The 22,306-nt window shown below is 48.3% G+C and overlaps 1 protein-coding gene across 2 annotated transcripts in view; it reads right to left on the bottom strand.

Moving 5' to 3' along the window:
- The window catches only part of LOC309328111 (corticotropin-releasing factor receptor 1), an 86,386-nt gene extending 66,226 nt beyond the window's left edge, over positions 1-20,160 (bottom strand). The window contains exon 1 of one of the 2 annotated variants that reach the window (XM_081838063.1): positions 20,142-20,160. Coding sequence is in view for 1 of the 2 variants with exons in the window: in XM_081838060.1 (XP_081694186.1) it covers positions 10,781-10,861 (81 nt within the window). In the remaining variant the exon portion in view is untranslated. Of the gene's footprint in view, positions 1-10,780; positions 10,873-20,141 lie in introns of those variants that run through there. The other variant, XM_081838060.1, reaches the window with a different exon arrangement.
- Positions 20,161-22,306: the final 2,146 nt, after the last annotated feature.

Genomic DNA, 22,306 nt, shown 5'->3' with positions numbered 1-22,306 from the left:
ATTCTGGGCAATGTAGTTTACTCCTCCCAGAGTCACAATCACCAGCAACCCTTAACGAACTACAGTGCCCAGAATCCTTTGAGGTAAGGAATGTGCCTTGAATGTGCTTCAAATGTATTGTGGTGCAGCCTCAGTTCAGGTGATATTTCCAAGCTATTTAGTGGCGAGGATGGAGAGAAGAGTTTCTCTTTACTAAGTGGCACAGGCAAATAATTCATTGTGTGGGAAACCTTCAGCCAAGCAATGCATAGTGCTTGTTTAGCAACACTGCCATTAGCTCCTTCTCCCACCCCACCCCATGGGGTACTACTGTGATTAACAGCCCACACTTTTAATCTGCAATTAATCACGGCAATTAAGGCTTTTAGTCCTAGTCCTAAGAGCTTTCTTTTCTTTCTTTCTTTTTAAAAAGATAGTGCTCTGGACTAGTAGAAAAAGTAGAGATAGCACACAAACACAGAGAGACCACATACAAAAATGTGATGCCCACTAAGGCCTCATCTGCACTAGAGATTTCAAGCAGTATCTTTAAACAGTCATGGCTCCCCCCAAAGAATCCTGGGAACTGTAGTTTATTAAGGGTGCTGAGGGTTGCTAAGAGACCCCTAGTGCCCTCACAGAGCTACAGGCCCCAGTGTGATTTAACAATCGACCCCTCTTCCAAGAGAACTCTGAGAATTGTAGGTCTGTGAGGGGAAGAGGAGTCTCTCAACAAAGTCCAGCAAACTACAGTTCCCAGGGTTCTATGAGGGAAGCCATGACTGCTTAAAGTGGAATAACACTGCCTTAAATGTACACAGCAGAGGAGGTCAGAATGTTTTATTACTTGTTGAAGTGTCCATGAGCATTTTAGATTCTGTGAAGCCTCTTCCTTCTTCATGCCCATCACTGAAATGCAGTCTACTAGGCTAGCAAGCAAGCATACAAACAAACAAAAAAGCCAACTTCCACCAGATGGGCTGGGAGAGGAGGGTCAGGTCACCACACTTCCCCCACCCCGCTCTGCATTTCCACACTGGTCATGGAGGAAGAAGAGACTTCCCTGCCTTCGGAGCTAGCATGGAAACCGAGAAGGATGCTGGAGTTGGGACACAACGTTCCGTTCCTCTGCCAGCCCACTCACTCATCTGCATGCAGTTCCTGGTCACAAGTTGTCAACACAAGGCTGCTCCCAGCAACGTAAATCCTCTAAGTCTAAGAAGAATCTTCCTTGCTCCCACATGAACCTGCCTGAATGATAAGGCCGTCTTTCTGAAGCTCTTCCATGGATGGGTTGGCCAGGTTGTGAGAAAGCACTGGGCTTAAATCTTAAATTGAGGCTCAAACAACAAAACAAGAATATTTAGAATATACTGGACCCCATTGTTGGAGACGCAATAGGGATAATGCTTCTTTAACACATATGTTTTTCCATTGTCTACAGTGAAAGGTTTTTGGCAGAAAGTAACTGAAACCATCAACAAAACTGTATGGAACAACCTTACATTTACCGAGCAAAATATCCTCTTGAATTATATACCCAGTACATGGAACCTTACAAAAGGGCAATATAAGTAGACTCTCCGTGCCCTTACCACAGCAAAAAGACTGATACCAATAAAATGGAAAAATAAAAAAGACTTATACAAACTCGCAACATATGAACAACTTGCATATAAACACAGACTTGCCATGGACTAATTCAATGATATTTGGAATCCATTCTTACAAATACTGTAATAGGTTAAGATCTGGTGAAGTACAATAATAATCTTGTAAAATATACAGTTTTGAGTGTGTCCCCCCCCCTTTATTTTCCCTTCCACTCGGGCTCTGTTTCTCTTTCTCTCTTTCTCTTTTTTATTTAAGTCTCACCATGTTTAGTGCACATATAATTATGTAATTTTTGAGCTTTCAATAAAGATGTTAAAAAAGAAGAAGAAAGCATTGGGCTGCCTTTAATATACAGTGGAAGAGGTGGGTTTGGGGTATTGTATCTTACAAGTGCAGGTCAATAGACAAAGGATGATATACTATCTACTAAGTTACTTAGGTGCTTGAGTTTACATCAGCCTGGAGGCGGAGCAGAGCCCTCCAAAATCAGTCAGAGGTTTCTACATATTTGGGGGAACACCCTAGCTTTCCAATGGGACATGAGTTTGCGAAGTGATTCACTTTTAAAAAGTGAACAAAACTGTGATCTTACGGGATGTTGTTGGGAGTTGAATTCACAGAAAGACAGAGGGAGGCCTCAGGAAATCACAAGTCAGGCAGAGTGCAGCCCTCTTCATATGCATATTACATGCCTGAAGGGTCACATGACTGAGTTAGCCCCACTTGCAACATAGAATCATAGAACTGTAGAGTTGGAAGGGACCCCGGGGCCATCTAGTCCAACCCCCTGCAATGCATAAAGGACAGCTAAAGCGTCCATGACAGGTGATCATCCAAACTCTGTTTAAAAGAGCCCCATCGCACCTTTGTTTTGAGTGTGGACCTGGAGCTTCTAGGCATGAATAGCAGATCCTGTGCAGATAGCTCCTTTTGAAATGCCTGCACTCACTGGGCAGATACCCCTGGGCAGCCGTCTGATACCAGGGGTAGGGCCAGACTCCCAGTCCCAACCCCTAGGCACCACATAAACCCCATTCAGGTGCATAACACAATACGCGGGCATGTGGGAGTCTGTGGTTGAGAGCAGCTGCAAGACTTGTGCCTGTGTCAGTTTAAAACAACTCTGCCCACCCAGTAAAATGGAGGACAGAGGCAAAAAAGGGGATTAACCCGGCTCCCAAATAGAAAGAAATGCCTCAGAAGCATGTGTAAATATAACTGTGGGCGAGACTCAAAGAAGCACACCCTATGGGGGAAACAAGGGAACGTTGCATTCAGAAGCAAAAATGTTAAATCGTTTTTCACGACGGCGGTGCAGACACCATTTAAGCATCTCGCTTGCCTTGTAAGCAAGCTGTAACTGTTCAGAAATCTCCAGGAAGAATGAGGGGGAGGCAAATAACTTGTTTTTGCCCTGTTAATCATTCCCTCCTCCACCACAACATTTCATCTCTCTTTCCACTACCGCTGGAAGATAATTTCTTTCACAGAAGAGGTCACTGTTTCTAAGCTGCATGCCAGCATCAGAGAGAGAGAGAGAAGAAAAAAGAGATACATGGTGTCTGCTGTTCTTTTCTCCTCCCCTCTCCCCAAAATCCTAGCCCTTAATTACCAACTCCAGGATCAAGAGGGAAAGAGCTTGGGCCAGATGATCTCAGTGCACTTAACTCTTCCTCACTTCGTAAACGGTTTAGGAACCTATTTTGGCATTAAGCAGTATATAAACGTACTATCATTGCTCCTGGTACTGCTAATAATATTGCTCCAAACAGAAAATGGTATCTGGGAAAGGTTCAAAAAGTCCAGGTACCACTTTTTCTTATAATCTTAGTGGTTCAGACCATATGCGAGTCAGATTTCTTGCTACTGTTCCTTTACGACATACACTAACAGTCCCCAACCCAATCAATGTAGAAGTGTATACATGTCCAGCTTCCAGATTTTTCTAATAATCTGACATCTTGGGCTGCGTTCGTCCAAAATTGCAGATCTGTAGGCCACATGGAAGCATAATGGGCCAGCAAGCCTTTCTCTCTCACACAGAAACAAACACACACACAATCAGCTACAGGACTGCACAAAGGATGACTTGAGATGAGTTGCTGATGGCTCCTTAATGGTGCTAATGGCAGGGAAATTATTGGAGATATTTCTGAAATATTCTGAACCAGAGAGCTACCAGAAGATGACTCCCACTGATGGAGAGAATGAAGCTGATGGGAAAGTCTTTGTGTGAGAGGTAACTAAAGAAGCATTTTTCTGACATTGGAAAGTGACTCCAGACTGAAGAGGAGAGGCAGAGTGTGAGCTAAATGATAAAAGCAACTTAGGGAAGAATGACTCTGGGGATCTGAAAGCATTCGGGTGGCCAGGTGTTGTCCTCTGCAGAGGATAAAGGTAAAGGTACCCCTGACCATTAGGTCCAGTCATGGGTGACTCTGGGGTTGCGGCGCTCATCTCGCTCTGTAGGCCAAGGGAGCCTACGTTTGTCCGCACACAGCTTCCAGGTCATGTGGCCAGCATGACTAAGCTGCTTCTGGTGAACCAGAGAAGCACACGTGCGTGTGGGGAGGGCTCGTGCGTGTGGGGAGGGCTTCCCCCTGCTAGCCCATTCTCCATCTTGGGCTTGGGGACGGGCCCCAGACTCCACCTCAGCATAAAAGACTCCAAGTAGGCCCGGGACACTGCTGCTGCCGCTTTGCCGGTGAGTCTTGGGGAGGACCGCTCCCCCTGCAAGCCCATTCTCCATCTTGGGCTTGGGGGCGGGCCCCAGACTCCATCTCAGCATATAAGGCTTCAAGGAGGCCTTGGAACACCACTGCTGCCGCTTTGCCGTGCGTGTGGGGAGGGCTTCCCCCTGCTAGCCCATTCTCCATCTTGGGCTTGGGGACGGGCCCCAGACTCCACCTCAGCATAAAAGACTCCAAGTAGGCCCGGGACACTGCTGCTGCCGCTTTGCCGGTGAGTCTTGGGGAGGACCGCTCCCCCTGCAAGCCCATTCTCCATCTTGGGCTTGGGGGCGGGCCCCAGACTCCATCTCAGCATATAAGGCTTCAAGGAGGCCTTGGAACACCACTGCTGCCGCTTTGCCGTGTGTGTGGGGAGGGCTTCCCCCTGCTAGCCCATTCTCCATCTTGGGCTTGGGGACGGGCCCCAGACTCCACCTCAGCATAAAAGACTCCAAGTAGGCCCGGGACACTGCTGCTGCCGCTTTGCCGGTGAGTCTTGGGGAGGACCGCTCCCCCTGCAAGCCCATTCTCCACCTTGGGCCTGGGGGCGGGCCCCAGACTCCATCTCAGCATATAAGGCTTCAAGGAGGCCTTGGAACACCACTGCTGCCGCTTTGCCGTGCGTGTGGGGAGGGCTTCCCCCTGCTAGCCCATTCTCCATCTTGGGCTTGGGGACGGGCCCCAGACTCCACCTCAGCATAAAAGACTCCAAGTAGGCCCGGGACACTGCTGCTGCCGCTTTGCCGGTGAGTCTTGGGGAGGACCGCTCCCCCTGCAAGCCCATTCTCCACCTTGGGCTTGGGGGCGGGCCCCAGACTCCACCTCAGCATATAAGGCTTCAAGGAGGCCTCGGAACACCACTGCTGCCGCTTCGCCGTGCGTGTGGGGAGGGCTTCCCCCTGCAGGCCCACTCTCCATCAGGCCTTGGGGCAGGGCCTACGCTCATCACCCTTTGGGGACATTGGTGCTGCGGCAGCGGTTGTTTGAAGTGTTTTTATATGTTTTAAACTGTGTGGGTTTTTTGTTTTGTTTTGCTTTGTTGTACCACCATAAGCGGTGATTTTTATCCATGTATTTTTATTTTGTTTTGGTCTATTTTGGGTTGGGGTGGGGTGGTTGTGGAGTGAGGTGGGGATTGGCTTTATTTTCGTATAATTGTTTCTGTTTGTTTGCTTTTATATTCTGTAAATGGAGGTGAGCCTGAGGCTTGGGATTCCTACTGTGGAGGGGCAAGGGAGGTATGGCGGTGGGGGCAGATGTCATAGGCGAAGGGGATCGAGATACGGATATGCTCGTACCCCTTCCAATCTGCGCCCCATCCCGAGAGACGAGGGTAGGGTGAGCAAGGATTACTCACCTCCGTCACTGGTGTTGTGCAATGCCAGGTCTATAGGCAACAAAACCGCCACCCTGCGAGATTTCTTCACCTCGCAGGGGGTTGACCTGGCATGTGTGACTGAGACCTGGGTGCGCGAAGGGGATACTGTTACCTTACGAGAGATGGCGCCCCCGGGTTTCTCCGTCCTCCACCAGTCGCGGACTGTGGGCCGGGGGGGAGGGGTGGCGTTATTAATCCGGGAAGATTGTCCTTTCAGGGCTCTACCATCGCCATCGATCCCCGGCATTGAATGTGTTGGCCTAGTGTGGGGCTCCGAGGTGAGCTTGGCTGTCTGGCTGGTGTACCGGCCACCCAGCGCACCAGCAGCCACCCTGTCAGGCCTGCTGGAGGCGGTGGCCGGCTGGGCCTTGGAGTTCCCTAACCTATTGGTATTGGGGGACTTCAACATCCATGCTGATGCCACTCCCTCCTCGCAGGCTCTGGACCTGGTGTCTTCCATGGCGACACTAGGGCTCTCCCAGTTTGTTTCGGGCCCCACACATCAAGCAGGCCACACGCTGGATCTGATCTTTGGCATCGGTATAGATGTGATCATGTTTCCTTCGATGAAGGTGCCATGGTCTGATCACTATGCCCTGAAAGCCAGGATTGACGTTCCACCCCCACCCTGCTTGGGTGGCGAGCCAATTTGGGCTCGCCCGCAAAGGCTGATGGACCCTGATAGATTCCGTCAAGCCTTGCGGGACCTTTCTCCCCCTGGCGACTCATTGACTGAGCTTGTTGAGGCCTGGAATACCCAGCTCCTGGCAGCCATCAATGAGATCGCACCTAAGCGCCCTCTGCGACCCCGCAGAAACCGGGCTCCCTGGTTTACCGAGGAGCTCCGGAAAATGAAGCGGGACCTCAGACGGCTAGAGCGAGTATGGCGGGGTGCCCGTGACGGAGCCTCAAGAACATCTTATAGGGTTTTTATGAAAACCTATGAGATGGCAGTGAAGGCCGCTAAGAAGTCTTACTTCTCGGCCTCCATTGCATCCGCTAGCTCTCGCCCGGCGCAATTATTTAGTATAATTCGGTCTTTAATGTCCCTCGAAGGACAGCCAAATTTAAATAACAATTTGACACACAGCTGTGAGGCATTTGCGAGCTTTTTTGCGGAGAAGGTCTTGTTGCTCCGCCATGACCTCCCTGCCAATTTGGATACAATAAAGGAACTGGAGGCCCCTCGACTGCCCTCGGGTTCAGTATTGGACCACTTTGACCGGATATCCCCAGCCGATGTGGACAGACTCCTCCGAGCTGGAAAGCCCACCACATGTCCTCTCGACCCGTGCCCGTCCTGGCTGATTAGAGCGTGTCCAGACGAGGTGCGGGCCCCCCTGGGGGATATCATCAATCTGTCCCTTGGCACCGGGACATTCCCAGGGGAACTGAAGGAGGCAGTGGTGCGCCCGCTCTTAAAGAAAACATCATTAGATCCCTTAGATCTATCCAATTACCGCCCGGTTTCGAATCTTCCATTCCTGGGTAAGGTGATTGAGAGAGCGGTTGCTGAACAGCTTGGTAGGTTTCTGGATGAAACATCGGCTCTGGATCCATTCCAGTCCGGCTTCCGCGCTGGTCATGGGACTGAGACGGCTCTGGTCGCCCTAACAGATGATCTCCGCAGGCAGCTGGATCGAGGCGGGTCGGGGCTGCTGATTCTTCTAGACCTGTCAGCAGCCTTCGACATGGTCGATCACGAACTCCTGGACCACCGCCTTGCCGACGTGGGGATCCAGGGCACAGTCCTTCAATGGCTGCGCTCGTTTCTCTCCGGTCGGGGACAGAGGGTGGCGCTTGGGGGGGAATTGTCATCCCGCCACTCCTTGGTGTGTGGTGTGCCCCAGGGTGCAATACTCTCCCCAATGCTTTTTAACATCTTTATGCGCCCCCTCGCCCAGCTTGTCCGGAGTTTTGGGCTGGGCTGCCATCAGTATGCTGATGACACCCAACTCTATCTGTTGATGGACGGCCACCCGGACTCTGCCCCAGACACACTGATCAGATGCTTGGAGGCTGTGGCTGGATGGTTACGTGGGAGCCGGCTGAAGTTAAATCCTTCGAAGACAGAGGTCCTCTGGCTGGGACGGGACGACAGGGGGCTGAGGGGGCAACTCCCATCTCTTGCGGGGGTGCAATTAGTGCCAGCACCGTCCGTTAAGAGTTTGGGTGTAATCTTCGATACCTCCCTCTCCATGGAGGCGCAGATTGCAGCTATAACAAAGGCGGCATTCTTTCATCTCCGCCAAGCTAAGCAGTTGGCTCCTTACCTCTCACGCCCTGACCTAGCCACTGTGATCCACGCGACGGTCACCTCCAGACTGGATTATTGTAACTCGCTCTACGTGGGGCTGCCCTTGAGACTGACCCAGAAACTCCAGCGGGTGCAAAATGCTGCAGCGAGACTCCTTACGGGGTCTTCGCTTAGAGATCACATTCATCCGGTGCTATACCAGCTGCACTGGCTCCCGGTGGAGTACAGGATCAGGTTTAAGGTGCTGGTTTTAACCTTCAAAGCCCTATACGGCCTAGGGCCCTCGTACCTACGGGACCGCCTCTCCTGGTATGCCCCACAGAGGAACTTACGATCTTCAAATAAAAACATCTTGAAGGTCCCAAGCCACAGAGAGGTTAGGCTGGCCTCAACTAGAGCCAGGGCTTTTTCGGCTGCGGCTCCAACCTGGTGGAACGCTCTCTCACAAGAGACAAGGGCCCTGCAGGACTTGACATCTTTCCGCAGGGCCTGCAAGACAGAGCTGTTCCACCTGGCCTTTGGTCAGGGCGCAGCCTGACTCCCTCCTCTGGCAATCTTTACAAAACTTTAGTTTATGGTTGCCATCAATTTTGATTTTAATTCATTTTAATCCATTTTTATAATGTTTTATAATGTTGTACTGTTTTAGTGTTGTTAGCCGCCCTGAGCCCGACTTCGGCTGGGGAGGGCGGGATATAAATAAAATTTATTATTATTATTATTATTATTACCGTTTACCTTCCCGCTGGAGCGGTACCTATTTATCTACTTACACTTGACATGCTTTTGAACTGGTAGGTGGGCAGGAGCTGGGACTGAGCAACGGGAGCTCACCCTGTCTCAGGGATTCGAACTGCCGACTTTCCGATCTGCAAGCCCTAGGCTCTGTGGTTTAGACCACAGCGCCACCTGCGTCCCTTGCAGAGGATAGCTCCTCTGTTTGAATGGTTGTCCAGCCAATATCTGGTTTAAAGGTAAAAATAAAACCCTAAACAGAGAGAGAGGGAGGGGCTTTCAAGTTGTCCTTCAACAGTCAGCACTTAGACACTGAACTGTATTACCATCTTATGCATCTTTACCCAGAAAGTAGTCCCACTGAGGCCAGTGGAGCTTACAGTACTTCCAAGTAATTGTGCATTGAATTGCACGCTTATCCAAATATTATAAAACCCCATAAGTCTCTAGTGATCTCTTCTTCCAAGGGAGGCTAATTCCTGGTAAATTTTCATCATTCACTGTGCCTGCATAGGACCAGCAGAGATCTGTTGTAACTCTGAACATGAGCTTTAAAAGTTATATTTCCTTGAACATTGACAGTCTGATCCTATGCATATTCACACTGAAGTTAAGTTTTGATCTCTTTGGTGCTCACTTGCTTGCACTAGTGACTGGTGCTTCTTTGGTAGGGTAGGGAGGAAGGCAGAGAGGCCAACAGTAGTTGGATCTAGAGCCAACAGGAGGCAGAACCAACTAATTCTAGTTTGGTTCCAGTTCTTCTCCCTGCTGAGTTATAGAAAGGCAACATCAAAACTAAAGAGCAGTTGACAGATAGGGCTGCCTGCTGGACTCGTTGTAAATAAGAAAGCAGACAGGTGGGAGCAGGCTGAGAGTAGGCAGAGGTTGGTGGGGCAGTGCCCCATTTGCCCCAATGGGGCAGCATCCAATGCTTGCCATACTCTCCAAGACATGTGTCTTTTAGGGCCATGCTCCCATGCGCGTCAAGGGACCCACGCAAGAGCAGAGTGCAAAAAAATGTCTTTTGGGGCTGCAATCTCCCAATTAAATTGAGAAAGTTTAGGAGTTTGGCTTGCTAGCCCATATGTTTAGGCTAAACAGCTGTCCAAGAATGAGGACAGTTTTGATTATTCAAGACAGGCTTATTGTCACTGTGCTATGCAAAGTGCACACTTCAAGTTCGCCCCACCCAAATAAAACATTCCACTAGGATGAAAGAACACAACACACCAATACACAATCTCAAATAATACACACGTCTCTCAATAAACCATTGATCTTGTTTAACCCACACTGGAAATCGCCTACAACATTTCAGGGCCTGGTTACAGAGTGCTGTCTGGTGGTACCATTGACTGCCCACAGACTAAAATTACCTCAGAACAGCTCATTATACATTCCCTAGCCTATCTTTTGGTGACAATTCTCTCTGCACACATGCAGAGAGAGTTCTTGAGAGGGCACTATCCATCATGATGCAAGTACTACAAGTGAACCCAAGCCCTAGTTCAGTGGTAGGCAAGGGGGTGTCCTCCAGTTATGGAGGGACTACAACTCTCATCATCCCTTACTGGCTGATGGGAGTTGTAGTCCAAAACATCTGAAGGGCATTAAGTTGGCAAAAGCTGGTGTACACGAACAACTGAGAAGCAGGGTTCCTGATAGATGCTAGCTTCTTTCCATATACAGTGGTACCTTGGGTTACATATGCTTCAGGTTACATGCGCTTCAAGTTACAGACTCCACTAACCCAGAAATAGTACCTCAGGTTAAGAACTTTGCTTCAGGATGAGAACAGAAATTGTGCTCCGGCGGCATGGCAACAGCAGGAGACCCCATTAGCTAAAGTGGTGCTTCAGGTTAAGAACAGTTTCAGGTTAAGAACAGACCTCCAGAACGAATTAAGTACTTAACCCAAGGTACCACTGTAATCAGTAACCCTGCTATGTATGTATGTATGTATGTATGCTCTGGGCATTTCTTAAGTCCACACCCACCCATAACATATAGAAATGTCATCCTGTCTGCTCTTATATTAAAAGTGATGATGCATTTCTGTTCCCAGTTTCACATATGTTTGGATACTACCTGTGGAAGACAAGAGTTCTGATGTTTATTGACGAAGACACTGTACTGTTCTCCTCGGCTTTCCAGCGCAATTCTGGGCATCTGCTTTTGCCTCCAGAGTCCCACCCTCAGAAGTCAGGCAGCAGAACGACTGCGAGGCGTGAGCCTTCCTGAGGTAATTTTGCTAACAAGCAGACAGCTGGTGGCATTTTCTTAACTGTGCCTTGAACAATTTGGAACAGGTTAGCGTTAACTGTGTTATGAGAGACCACTCAATATATGTTTAAGTGAGAAGAAGGGATTTGGGAGGGAAGCGGTAGGTTGATGTTATTTGTAAAGATTTATTATGTGGCGCTCAGCTCTCACCTGTGGCTCCTAGTAGCTGACAGTCACCACACCCTGGGAAATGACTTTATAGGATCTAGAGTCCATCAACATCTGAATGGCAACAGCCAGGTTCTCCATCCCTAAAGTTATAGGTATTTATAATCACTGGATGTAGTTGTTTCATTTAACTACAAATCACCATGACTCTAAAACAACTGTAAATCTTTTAGACTTCCCTTCTCCCCTGAATTAAAATGGGATAGACCGGTAATTCGCAATCCACTGCCATTATTACACTAGCCTGTGCGGGATATTCAGTACCCATATTCCGGGAGGCAAAAGCCACTGTAGTTTTTCTGAACATGGAAAGCAGAGATGTGGCTCTGCTGTGCTCTGCTTGTTTGAGAGATGTTAGCTTCAGAGCATTTTTGAATTGTCAGTTTTCTTCCGACAAGGGAAAAGGGCAGTGGAGATTTACGGTAGTTTTGTAAAAAAGGAAATAATAAATCAATTTGCTCGTAAGTTACAGCTTGCCAGTGAATGAGAGGCAAACAGCAACCAGAACAAGCAATGTCAGTACTAAAGGAGACTGACCTCAGGGCACAGAGTCTATCCACAGTTGACTTTCCATGAATCATTAAAGTCAGCAGAGTGGGAAGACAGGTGTTTCAAAATCTGTTTTACTGGCAGATTTGTGGGGTTTTTCCCTTGTACTAGTGCATTTCATAGAATTGTGGCGTTTGGAAGGGACCCTGAGGATCATCTAGTCCAACCCCCTGCAATGCGGGAATCTGCAGCTGGCCCATATGGGGATCGAACCCGCAACCTTGATGTTAGCAGCACTATGCTCCAACCAACTGAGCTATCCAGTTGTTCTATCTTGGCATAGCGAATTTGACAATGCCCATTGCATACCGGCTTGGTATCCATAAGTTTGAAGGGCAGTTTAAATATATTTTATGCAATAAATTAATAAAGATAAGGAGATTGAACCCCTGTGGGAGAATCCGCTACTACCGTTCTTGGCCAGCTCACATTCCTCTCCATTAGACTTCCACAGAGAACTTTGCAGCTGATTTTGCTCACATGCAGGAGAGGAGCCGTACTTTGACATTTCTTCCTCAAGACAAAAAAAAATGTATCGGGTTAACTCCAAATTGTGCAAACAAGAAAGCTACAGCTCAAGCATTTCTTTTAGAAACTATAGCTGTGGCCCTCCAGATATCTTAATTCTATTTATTAAATTTATATCCCCTCCTTGCTCCCAAAGGAGCCCCAAAGTGGCAAAAACCACATTGTTGGACTCCAACTCCCATCAGCCAGTGGTCAGAAATGCTGGGAACTGGAGTCCATCACCTGTATTTCACCCCCCCTTTTCATTTCATTAACCTTACACAGCGCCACACTTAAGTATGTGTGCATATGTGAAAACCAGTATCTCACTAAAATCACATCTTGTGCTGTCAGCCACAAATAAAATCCATTCAGTGGACTTAGGGAAGCCATTATTTTTTTGTTAGCCTCAGCCCCCTGAATCTGCCGCATTTGTAAATATTGATCTACCTATCAGAGATGTGGTAAGGACTTCTGAGATAATGCAAGCAAAGAATTTGAACATTCCTTTGTTTCTGTTATAATACCTTCCCTTGAAAATGCCCCAGTCCCTATTCCCAACCATGATCCACATCCAGTTTTTAACAACTGGGTTGTTGGGGTTTTTTTGTGGGTGTGTACAAATAACAGCTATACACACATGTGATGAGTGACTTTGGTGCACCAGTGCACCATTGGCTAATTTCTGGTGGCCTATCTAATGCCTGCTGTTTGCGGGTATTCTTGCAAATAATTCTGGTTTTCGCTCTGATCTGATAAGAAAAGTACTTCCTACATTCTTAAGCCACGGTGAACACTTGGGATCACTTAATACAGATGAGGGACGTGGGTGGCGCTGTGGTCTAAACCACTGAGCCTCTTGGGCAGGCATCCCCAAACTCGGCCCTCCAGATGTTTTGGGACTACAGTTCCCACCATCCCTTGCTAACAGGACCAGTGGTCAGGGATGATGGGAGTTGTAGTCCCCAAACATCTGGAGGGCTGAGTTTGGGGATGCCTGCTCTTGGCCTTGCCGATTGGAAAGTTGGCAGTTCAAATCCCCACCACGGAGTGAGCTCCCACTGCTCTGTCCCAGCTCATGCCAACGTAGCAGTTCGAAAGCATGCCAATGCAAGTAGATAAATAGGTACCACTGCAGCGGGAAAGTAAACGACGTTTTTGTGTGCTCTGGTTTCCGTCACGGTGTTCCGTTGTGCCAGAAGCAGTTTAGTCATGCTGGCCACATGACCCGGAAAGCTGTCTGTGGACAAACGCCGGCTCCCTTGGCCCGAAAGTGAGATGAGCGCCGCAACCCCATAGTCATCTTTGACTGGACTTAACCAGGGGTCCTTTATCTTTCTACCTTTTACTTAATACAAATAAACTAGTAAGAGGTCTTGAATATGCATCGTTCTTTTGCAAACAAAAAGCACATTGGTGGAACACAGGGGAAATCTATTCTTTTTTATATATATATAAAAACTTGACCGCACAAGACCTGAAGTCAACTCATGGCTTCTTCAGGCACTTTGCCACATTCCTTTGCCAAGGGGGCCTGCAAACTATAATCATCCTCTCACATATTCATGCTTTCGACAGCATTGGATGGGCTCGAAGTTCTCCTCAGAAAAGGGGTATCTTTCCCAAGGTGTAAAAATAACTGCCATTGTTGATTTGCATTCATTAATTCCTGTCTGAATTCAGAATGAATATATGTTGGGGGAAATTATGCCAGCTATATTTGCTCAAAGGAATAATGGATGTGTGTGGATTATGCATATCACAAAATGCATTAATTCGTCTGTGGAAATTGGGAGCTGCCTGCTGCTTTCATCTTGAGGAAGGAGAGAGGTGCTGGGGCTTCGGTCTGCTTGAAAGCCATATCTCTGACCTGGATGATGTCGCCACTAAACCCCAGAAGTATCAGGGCACATCAAAGACTATGGTTACTCAGAGGGAGAGAGAGACACTCTGCACATTGTTAATTCATATGTTCCAGAACTGAGATATGGCATGGGGGGGGGGAAATGTGTTCAAAGGCACAAATTATATTTTGGAACCCACCTATAACTCTATGTTAGCAAAACAATGAGGTGACATTTCCTATGACTTCATCCCATGACTTCACAGGAATGTTTGGGAGCTCCATCCATGTTTGTGGAGCCTATTATACTTAGTTGTCCTTCAAACAAGGGGGACACCATTCACACATGCTTACATCACTGTGGGATCCCCTTCCCCAACAGTCTTCTTGTGCTGCTACAATATATGTATGAATACCAGCAATCACATAGCCAGAGCCAAATATTTGGGTCCTTTCTGCCCAGTTGTGTCTCAGCCAGGAAAGTGCCTGACAATCAAGTGCAAAGAACCCATGGGATCTGCCCTGCCCATGCTGCTCCAGATTCCAGATGTTAATGCAGCAGCAGGACCCAGGCCAGTGCTTGAAAAGCTATTGGGCCTCTGGAACCTAGGTTACGGGCACCACAACACAATGTCTAGTCGCATTATTCTGCCCCCACAATTCTGCCAAACTTTCTATTTATATTTTTGAAACACATGAACTAATACACAGTTCACATCAGCGACACATTGTTGATATCACATTTTTAATAACAATTCTTAACTGGACACCACAAATGTAAATGGGGCTCGGCCCCTGCAATCGTGGCCAAAACCATAAGTCAATTGAATAATTGATATTTACAAATGCTGACATTATTATTTTATTATTTTATTTTAGTTACAGTGGTACCTTGGTTCTCAAACGTAATCCATTCCGGAAGACCGTTTGAGTTCTAAAACATTTGAAAACCAAGGCGCAAAGGGCTGTCTGCAAATTCAATTGATAAAATGGAAAAACACGCAGTGGAAGCCATTCGCCATCTGAGGCATGTTCGAAAATGGAAGCATTTACTTCTGGGTTTTCTGAAATGTTTGTCAACGGAGACGTTCTAGAACTAAGGTACCACTGTATATTAATTATATTATAATTTTATTTTATTGTTATGTAAAGTGTTGTGCTAGATTTGAACTCACATGCTTTTGGGGGGTGGGGAGGCAAAACAGCAAAGGGAAAGGAGCAGCCAGCTATCTCACTTGCATGCAGGGCATTGAAGCATTTCTCCTCCTGCGCCCTCAGTGGTCAGGGGTGGCAATTTTCTTCTGGAGTCTCAAGTCGCCACATGTGGTGCCAAGACTTCTCAAAGTGCTTGCAATCTGCCAACCCCCAGTGGCAAAATGTACCTGGTGCCTGGCTAACTTCGAACCGTGCCCAGGACACATCATTTTCTGGAGAAATGTGTGTCCTTGAGCATGGGTGTGGGGAACATACTGCAGAAGAGCATAAGAATACAAGAAGACAGAGGAGGTGGAACATGGGCACTGTGGCTACTAGCATGCCTCATCTGAACTTCAGAGCATGGGAAGTCACCCAAAGATTAAAATTGTTTTTTTGAATTGTATTATGATTTGGAAGATTTTTTATGTGGTTTTACTGGATTGTTAAAATGGAAAATTTAATAAATATTATTATAAAAAAGAGGAGGTGGAACATGGGCATTGGGCATTGTGGCTACTAGCATGCCTCATTTGCAATTTGTGTCCCGTATTTATTCCACAATTATTATTGTCCTCCACTACTACGACCATCACCAGGGAAACATGAATGTGTTTGAGAGATGGAGAGATCCTTTTCCTGCAGTAAAGTTATACCTAATCACATAGCAGAAACGTGCTCCAATCTCAGCAGTGGTGTTCTGTTTTAAGCTTATCTGACAAGAATGCCCTTTTGTTTTCCTTTGGTGAAAACTATTAGCTTGATTTCAATTCAGACTTTGCATTTTTAACATAGCTTGTGACGGTGCCTCACACCAAAACTACAAGTGAGCTTAAATGCACAGTTGCAGCCAGCAATGGCAACGATTTGTCCACTTCCCTGCCCACCCTGCTTTCCATAATGCCTAGGACAATTTCCCTGTAACTGGATGTCACAGTGTCGTACATTTTCCCACTAATGATGTGGGATGGGGAAACCACAACACCACCGTGTCATGACATGGGTAAGCTGTCCTAGACGTTACAGAGCATGGAATAAAATGCAAGGCTCCTGTTTTGAACACTTTGCACCCGACTGACCAGCCCTATCAAGGCATACCGTCAGTCCATGCCTGGTGCCAGCAGTCAACTATATCAGTCACTGGCCAGGGCCCCCAAGAATTTGGAAGGGTCCCTCACTGACCTGACCCAGTCATGCTGCCATTCACCCCCCTCCCCATCGATCCAACCCCCAGGTGCTTTTCAACAGTGGGCAGTGCACCTTGCGATCTGCTTGTGGCAAATGGAGGATTGTGGCAGGGCCAATGCCGGATTTTGCAGGGACCTTGACACAGGGCTGGTGATGGGGCCCCTCACTTCTCCTAAATCCCACCACCACCACCAGGTCAGAATCCAGTTTCGTTTGTGGCAATAGCAGCCGCAGATTTCTCTGCCACTGTTTCTGCTCTCAACAAGGATATTCTTCAGCAGCACTTTTGAAGAAGAGCCACACTCCTCTCCCAACAGCCCTTTTAAGTCGTCAAAAAGGTAATGCTCCAGCCTATAGTATGGGTCACAGGAGCCAACTCCTAGGGGCCAAGGTCCTTTCGGGCCCCTTCCCAATAAAATATTTGAGAAGGCTGCCCTCCCATTGATGGGCATTGTCATTCAAATGGTGTATTGTGATCGACTATACAGGGCTGGGCTTATCTACCCCCCATATTTTATTCAAGTTGGCACCCTGATTTGGATTTCGTTGATCTGTAGTCTAAAACGTGCAAATTTAATTGATCTGTGAGTCGCAAAGGGCACTCCATTTGGGGTAACTTACAACGACAGGTGACCACCATAGAAAGCAGCGAAGCTGATCTCCCATTCAAAAGTGCCTTTGCCCGGGGCTTGGCGTTGAGGCAGGGAGCACCTCTGCTGCCATTAAAACAGCAGTGGCAGCAGCAAAAGCACAGAGGTGCTGTCACCATCACAAGCAGGGTTGGAGCCTGCCCTTCATTGTGTGTACAAGTGTTGGGTTGTGGGGTGGGGTAGGGCAAGCCTGCCAAGGGTCTTCCCAAGCCTGACACTGGTCCTGCTCTAGTCTTCCTCATGCTGCAAGCAGAGAGCTGTTGCACTTCCCAAAGCTGCCCGCAGAGCAAATAATTTCGTAAGAATGAGCTGAGTTGATCTGCTTGCTACAGGGGAAGGCTTTGAAAACTGGGACCACCAGTCAATGACCTGGAGCGGGGACTGTTCCGAGGAGTATAAAAATATAATATTCAAATCATCAACACAAACAAAAGCCAGCTACGGAGCCTTTGCAAATGCGTAGTGTTTTTTTTTTTAATTGGGTACAATCCGTCCCGATACTTCTGAAGAGTTGCACAACCTCGCATCCCATTATTCCAGTACCACCCATGTCACATGGAATGCTGAGCAGAGCAGTGGCTCTCACGTTCTTTGCTGAAAGTCTATCAGGGATTTCTCAATGGGAAACTCAGTAACGGTAGCTGAGTTTTCATAGAATCATAGCATTGTAGAGTTGGAAGGGACCCCAAGAGCCATCTAGTCCAACCCCATGCAATGCTTTGCTGAAGGGCAGCTTGCCCACCAATGCCAATTTTCCCGTCGATGTACAACCGGCAGGCAGACCCTCAGTTCACCACTTGTGAGCAGTCTCTGTCCCAACAAACCATGGCAAGGCTCCCCTGGCCAGACTATGAATTGCTAGAATGTGCCCCAAAATCCTCTGCAGTGTGCAGTGGTCATAAAACAGATACTTAAGAACAGCTCCCACCAGCTTTCCACGGTTGCCAGGCCCCCAGTGCTCCAGCAGGGTTCAAGGTTAACACCTCTTTTTTTTTTTTTACAAAAAAACCCCAGCTAGCCACTGTTTCAATTTCCCACAATGCTCCTATTATGTCTGGGGCATTGTGGGAAATTAACAGGGCAGGTATATGGAACTGCCCGGCGCTGCTCAGAGTACTGCGGCTGTCTCCTCTGTTGGAAACAAGGTTCCCCCATAGTCCCCCCACCCCACCACACAAACTTGCACTTAAGGGCTCCTTGGAAGCTGTGTGGAAGGAAAAAAGGCATTTCCTGAAGGTCAAAATTCTGAAAGACACCAGGTTAGAGTACATAGTAATATTGCTGGTTTCCAAATACAGTATGTGAATCTTCAGTTTGCCGTGGCATTTTGCCTTTCCTAAAATGCTACACAGATTTCTTGGTCTGTGTGGAAGAAAGCTACTCTCTCTCTCTCTCTCTCTCTCTCTCTCTCTCTCACACACACACACACACACACACCGCTATCAGTTGCCTTGATAGCTTCAACTACACTTCCTTCCTCGTAATCAGGGACATTGCATGTTTAGCGGGGCTGAGCGAAGATTCTAATCTGTGTTAGGGATCATTAAGTAATGGAGCAGTTATCACAGATTAATTAACCAGGATTTTTTTTTTTTTATATATATATATATAAAAGATCCCATCATGAACAGCACTCCGCTCCTCAGCCTGCTCACTCCATGAGGTTACTCAGAGGCTGGGGTTACTTGCTCACACACAAGTAAGCAAGCTGGCCAGGGAGTCTTGGACTCGAAAGCTGGGCTGGCGTTTTTTGAGGCGCTCCAGCAGAGAAGCAAAAAAAAGCCGGGGGGGGGGGCAGTGATGGAAAAGGAGGAAGAGGCTCTGCTCCCGGCTTCGCACAATAAAACACACAAACACAGACTCCGTACCCACAGATGGGAGAAAGGGGAGGGGAAATTTAAAAAGAGAGGGAGGCGAGACTCCCCCTCTTCCCCCAGTCTCCACTGGCCATACTGGCTCAGAACACCCCTAACTCACCCCCGGTTTCGCTGCCCACCCCGGGGTTGGAAGGCTGAATGAGGAAGAGAAGGGGCAGGAAGAAGAGGAGAAGGAAGAGGGGATCTTCTCTCTGTCCCACCCCCCACCCCGCTCACATTTGCCAGTCTGGTGTGTGTATATCCCCACTCTTACCTCTGTCCCCCTTCCCTTCAACGCCCCCAACCACCACCAGCAGCGTACCCCGGGGAGTGGAAAGTTGAATCGAGGGGGAGTGGGAGGGATCCAGAACCCTCTCCCCCTCTCTACCCACTCTAGGTCAAACCGCAGCCCGCCTCTTACCTGCAACCGGGCTTCCATCGCTCTGCAGCTCAAGTCGTCCCCGTCCAGTCCAGAAATCTCCTGCAGCAGCTGAGCCAAACTAAGCTAAGAGCCAGGCGAGCCGCCGCCGCCGCCGCCGCGGCAGCCTCCTCCCCCGGCCTGCCCCGCCCCAACCTGCCTCCACTTCATGTCTTGGGAAGGGTCTGCCTACAGGCAGCCTCGGGTGGCCTCCTCCCCGCTCCCCAGCAGGAGATTGCAGGGCCCCTGCAGTTTAAGAAGCAGGCGGGGACACTCCCCCCTCTCCTACGCACACCTGAGCTGGAGGCGAGGATGCTCACATCGCCCAGGACACCGCTCTGCGGTCACCCACCACCACCGGCTTTTGAATGCCATCTGATTTGGGCTTGAGCACCGGCGCTGTGGGTTAAACCACAGAACCTAGGACTTGCCGATCAGAAGGTCGGCAGTTCGAATCCCTGTGACGGGGTGAGCTCCCCTTGCTTGGTCCCTGCTCCTGCCAACCTAGCAGTTCGAAAGCATGTCAAAGTGCAAGTAGATAAATAGGTACCACTCTGGTGGGAAGGTAAACGGCGTTTCCATGCGCTGCTCTGGTTCGCCAGAAGCGGCTTAATCATGCTGGCCACATGACCCGGAAGCTGTACACCGGCTCCCTCGGCCAATAAAGCGAGATGAGCGCCGCAACCCCAGAGTCGGTCACGGGGTCCCTTTATCTTTATCTTTACAGTCTCTCTCATTTCACCCCACTCTGCCCCAGTAAAACTACTCAAGTTCCAGCTCATACCTGACTCACCTGGACCCATTTGTTCTGCAGGCGTAGGAACAAAGGAGGCTGCTTGAGTCAGACCGCTGGCCCATCTAGCAGAGCATTGTCTCTAAACTGGTGGGCAGTGGAGCTCTTGGATTTCAGATAAGGTTTCTCTCTCTCTCCCCCAACCCTACCTGGAGATGCCAGCGATTGAAGCTGGGACCTTCAGATGCTCTGTCTCTGAGCTACAGCCCTTCCCTATTGTGCACCTGTTGGCGGCTTACTGCACACACTGTAGGGCAGGGATGCAGAGCCAGGGGCTCTCCAGATATTGTTGGACTACCTCTTTGGCCCTTGGCTCTGCTGGCTGGAGCTGATGGGAATTGGCATCCAACCACACCTGGAGGACCACAGGTTCCCCATTTTTGCTATAGGTGGAGAGTGGGGAGGTGGCCTGGCTGTGGCTTTGGGGAAGAAGCCATCATATAATAATAATAATAACAATAATAATAATAATAATAATAATAATAATAATAATAATAATAGAATAATTTATTATTTATACCCCAGCCACTCTGGGCAGCTTCCAATAGAATATTAAAATACAATAATTCATTAAAATTAAAAGCTTCCCTAAACAGGGCTGCCTTCAGATGTCTTCTAAAAGTATGGTAGTTGTTCTTCTCTTTGACATCTGGTTGGAGGGCATTCCACAGGGCGGGTGCCACTACCGAGAAGGCCGTCTGCCTGGTTCCCTGTAACTTGGCTTCTCACAGCGAGGGAACTGCCAGATGGCCCTCGGCGCTGGACCTCTGTGTCCAGGCAGAACGATGGGGGTGGAGACGCTCCTTCAGGTATACTGGACCGAGGCCATTTAGGGCTAATAATAATAATATCATGGCCATTCAACCCCATTGCTTCTCTCTGATGGGCCTGTGTTTGTGTGTGTGATGTAAACAGAGTGCAACCATGAAGCACTACAGAATTAGAATAACGGAAAGGGAGAGTCAGACTTGTTGCCAATGCAATAAAATCAGCCTATCTGCCTCGAGATGAACCAAGTCTCAGCTGGCCACCGAGTTCCAGTTTTCTACTCTGGGGCAGGAAAGAGCCCTGATGAACCATTCCAGATTAAATGTAGGATCTCAAACCCAACCTGAGACAAAAGCCACACAGTCTCTGTTAAAAAAAGAAAATCACAATTACATCAATGTGTGTTTTAATGGTGCCCAACACCTGCCATCTAAGGCTACTTCACGCACTGCCTAATGGTTTGACCTTCCCACAGAAGACCTTCAAGAAGAGGTTCCAGATGCTTCCAAGGCCATGAACTGCCCTATTAGTTAAGAAACTTCTCCTGGCATTTGGCTCAAATCTACAGTCCTATAATTTGAAGCTGCTGCTCTCTGTTGAGTTCTTTGAGTGGAGGTGGGAAATAACAGGGAAAGCACTTTCCTATCTAGTTGTTTCACATGAATAGCATTGCATTTAAAAGGTGTTTTAGAATTTCCACCATCTCTGGCTATTGGCCATGCTGGCTGAGGCTGATGTGAGTTAGAATTGAGCAAAATCTGAAGGACCACAGGTCTCCCATCCCCTGTCTTAGAGGATAAGGTGCATCAATGATTTCTCTCCACTTTGGGACAGACTTTTGGTTGTCACCCACATCCTGAATCTACTCCCCTCCCCCCAGACTGAACATACACCCAAGCCAGTGTTTCCCCAATGTCTGATAAACGAGGCGTGTTTCCCCCTCCACAAATGAAAGGGCTTAGTTTGTAAAATTGAACACTATGTACCTTCATAGGAGTATGCTCTCTGTATTTCTGCAAGAGTCACTGATCTGAGCATGCTCAAGATTGGAAGGAAGGAAGGAAGTCCTTAAACATGCAAAGAGGCAATGGGCAGTGGCTACTTTGATCCCCACGGTATATGATTGAAATAGTTCTTTCTGCAGGCACATGAGCAGTTCTCTTTCAGTGCGATATTGTGCCCTGTCACACAGCTTGCAATTTGCTGCTTCAAGCCTTTTCTCATAGGGCTTGTCTCCAAGTCTCTTGTAGATCTCCTTTCAACTCCTCTTCCCAGTTTCACAACATCCTCCTTGAATTAGGGCCCCCCAAACTGAACAGACATGGATGGGACACGGGTGGCGCTGTGGGTTAAACCACAGAGCCTAGGACTTGCCGATCAGAAGGTCGGCGGTTCGA

The sequence above is a fragment of the Podarcis erhardii genome (genome assembly GCF_964252035.2).
Source record: "Podarcis erhardii genome assembly, chromosome: 13".
NCBI lineage: Eukaryota > Metazoa > Chordata > Lepidosauria > Squamata > Lacertidae > Podarcis > Podarcis erhardii.
This window is presented reverse-complemented; position numbering and strand designations above follow the sequence as displayed.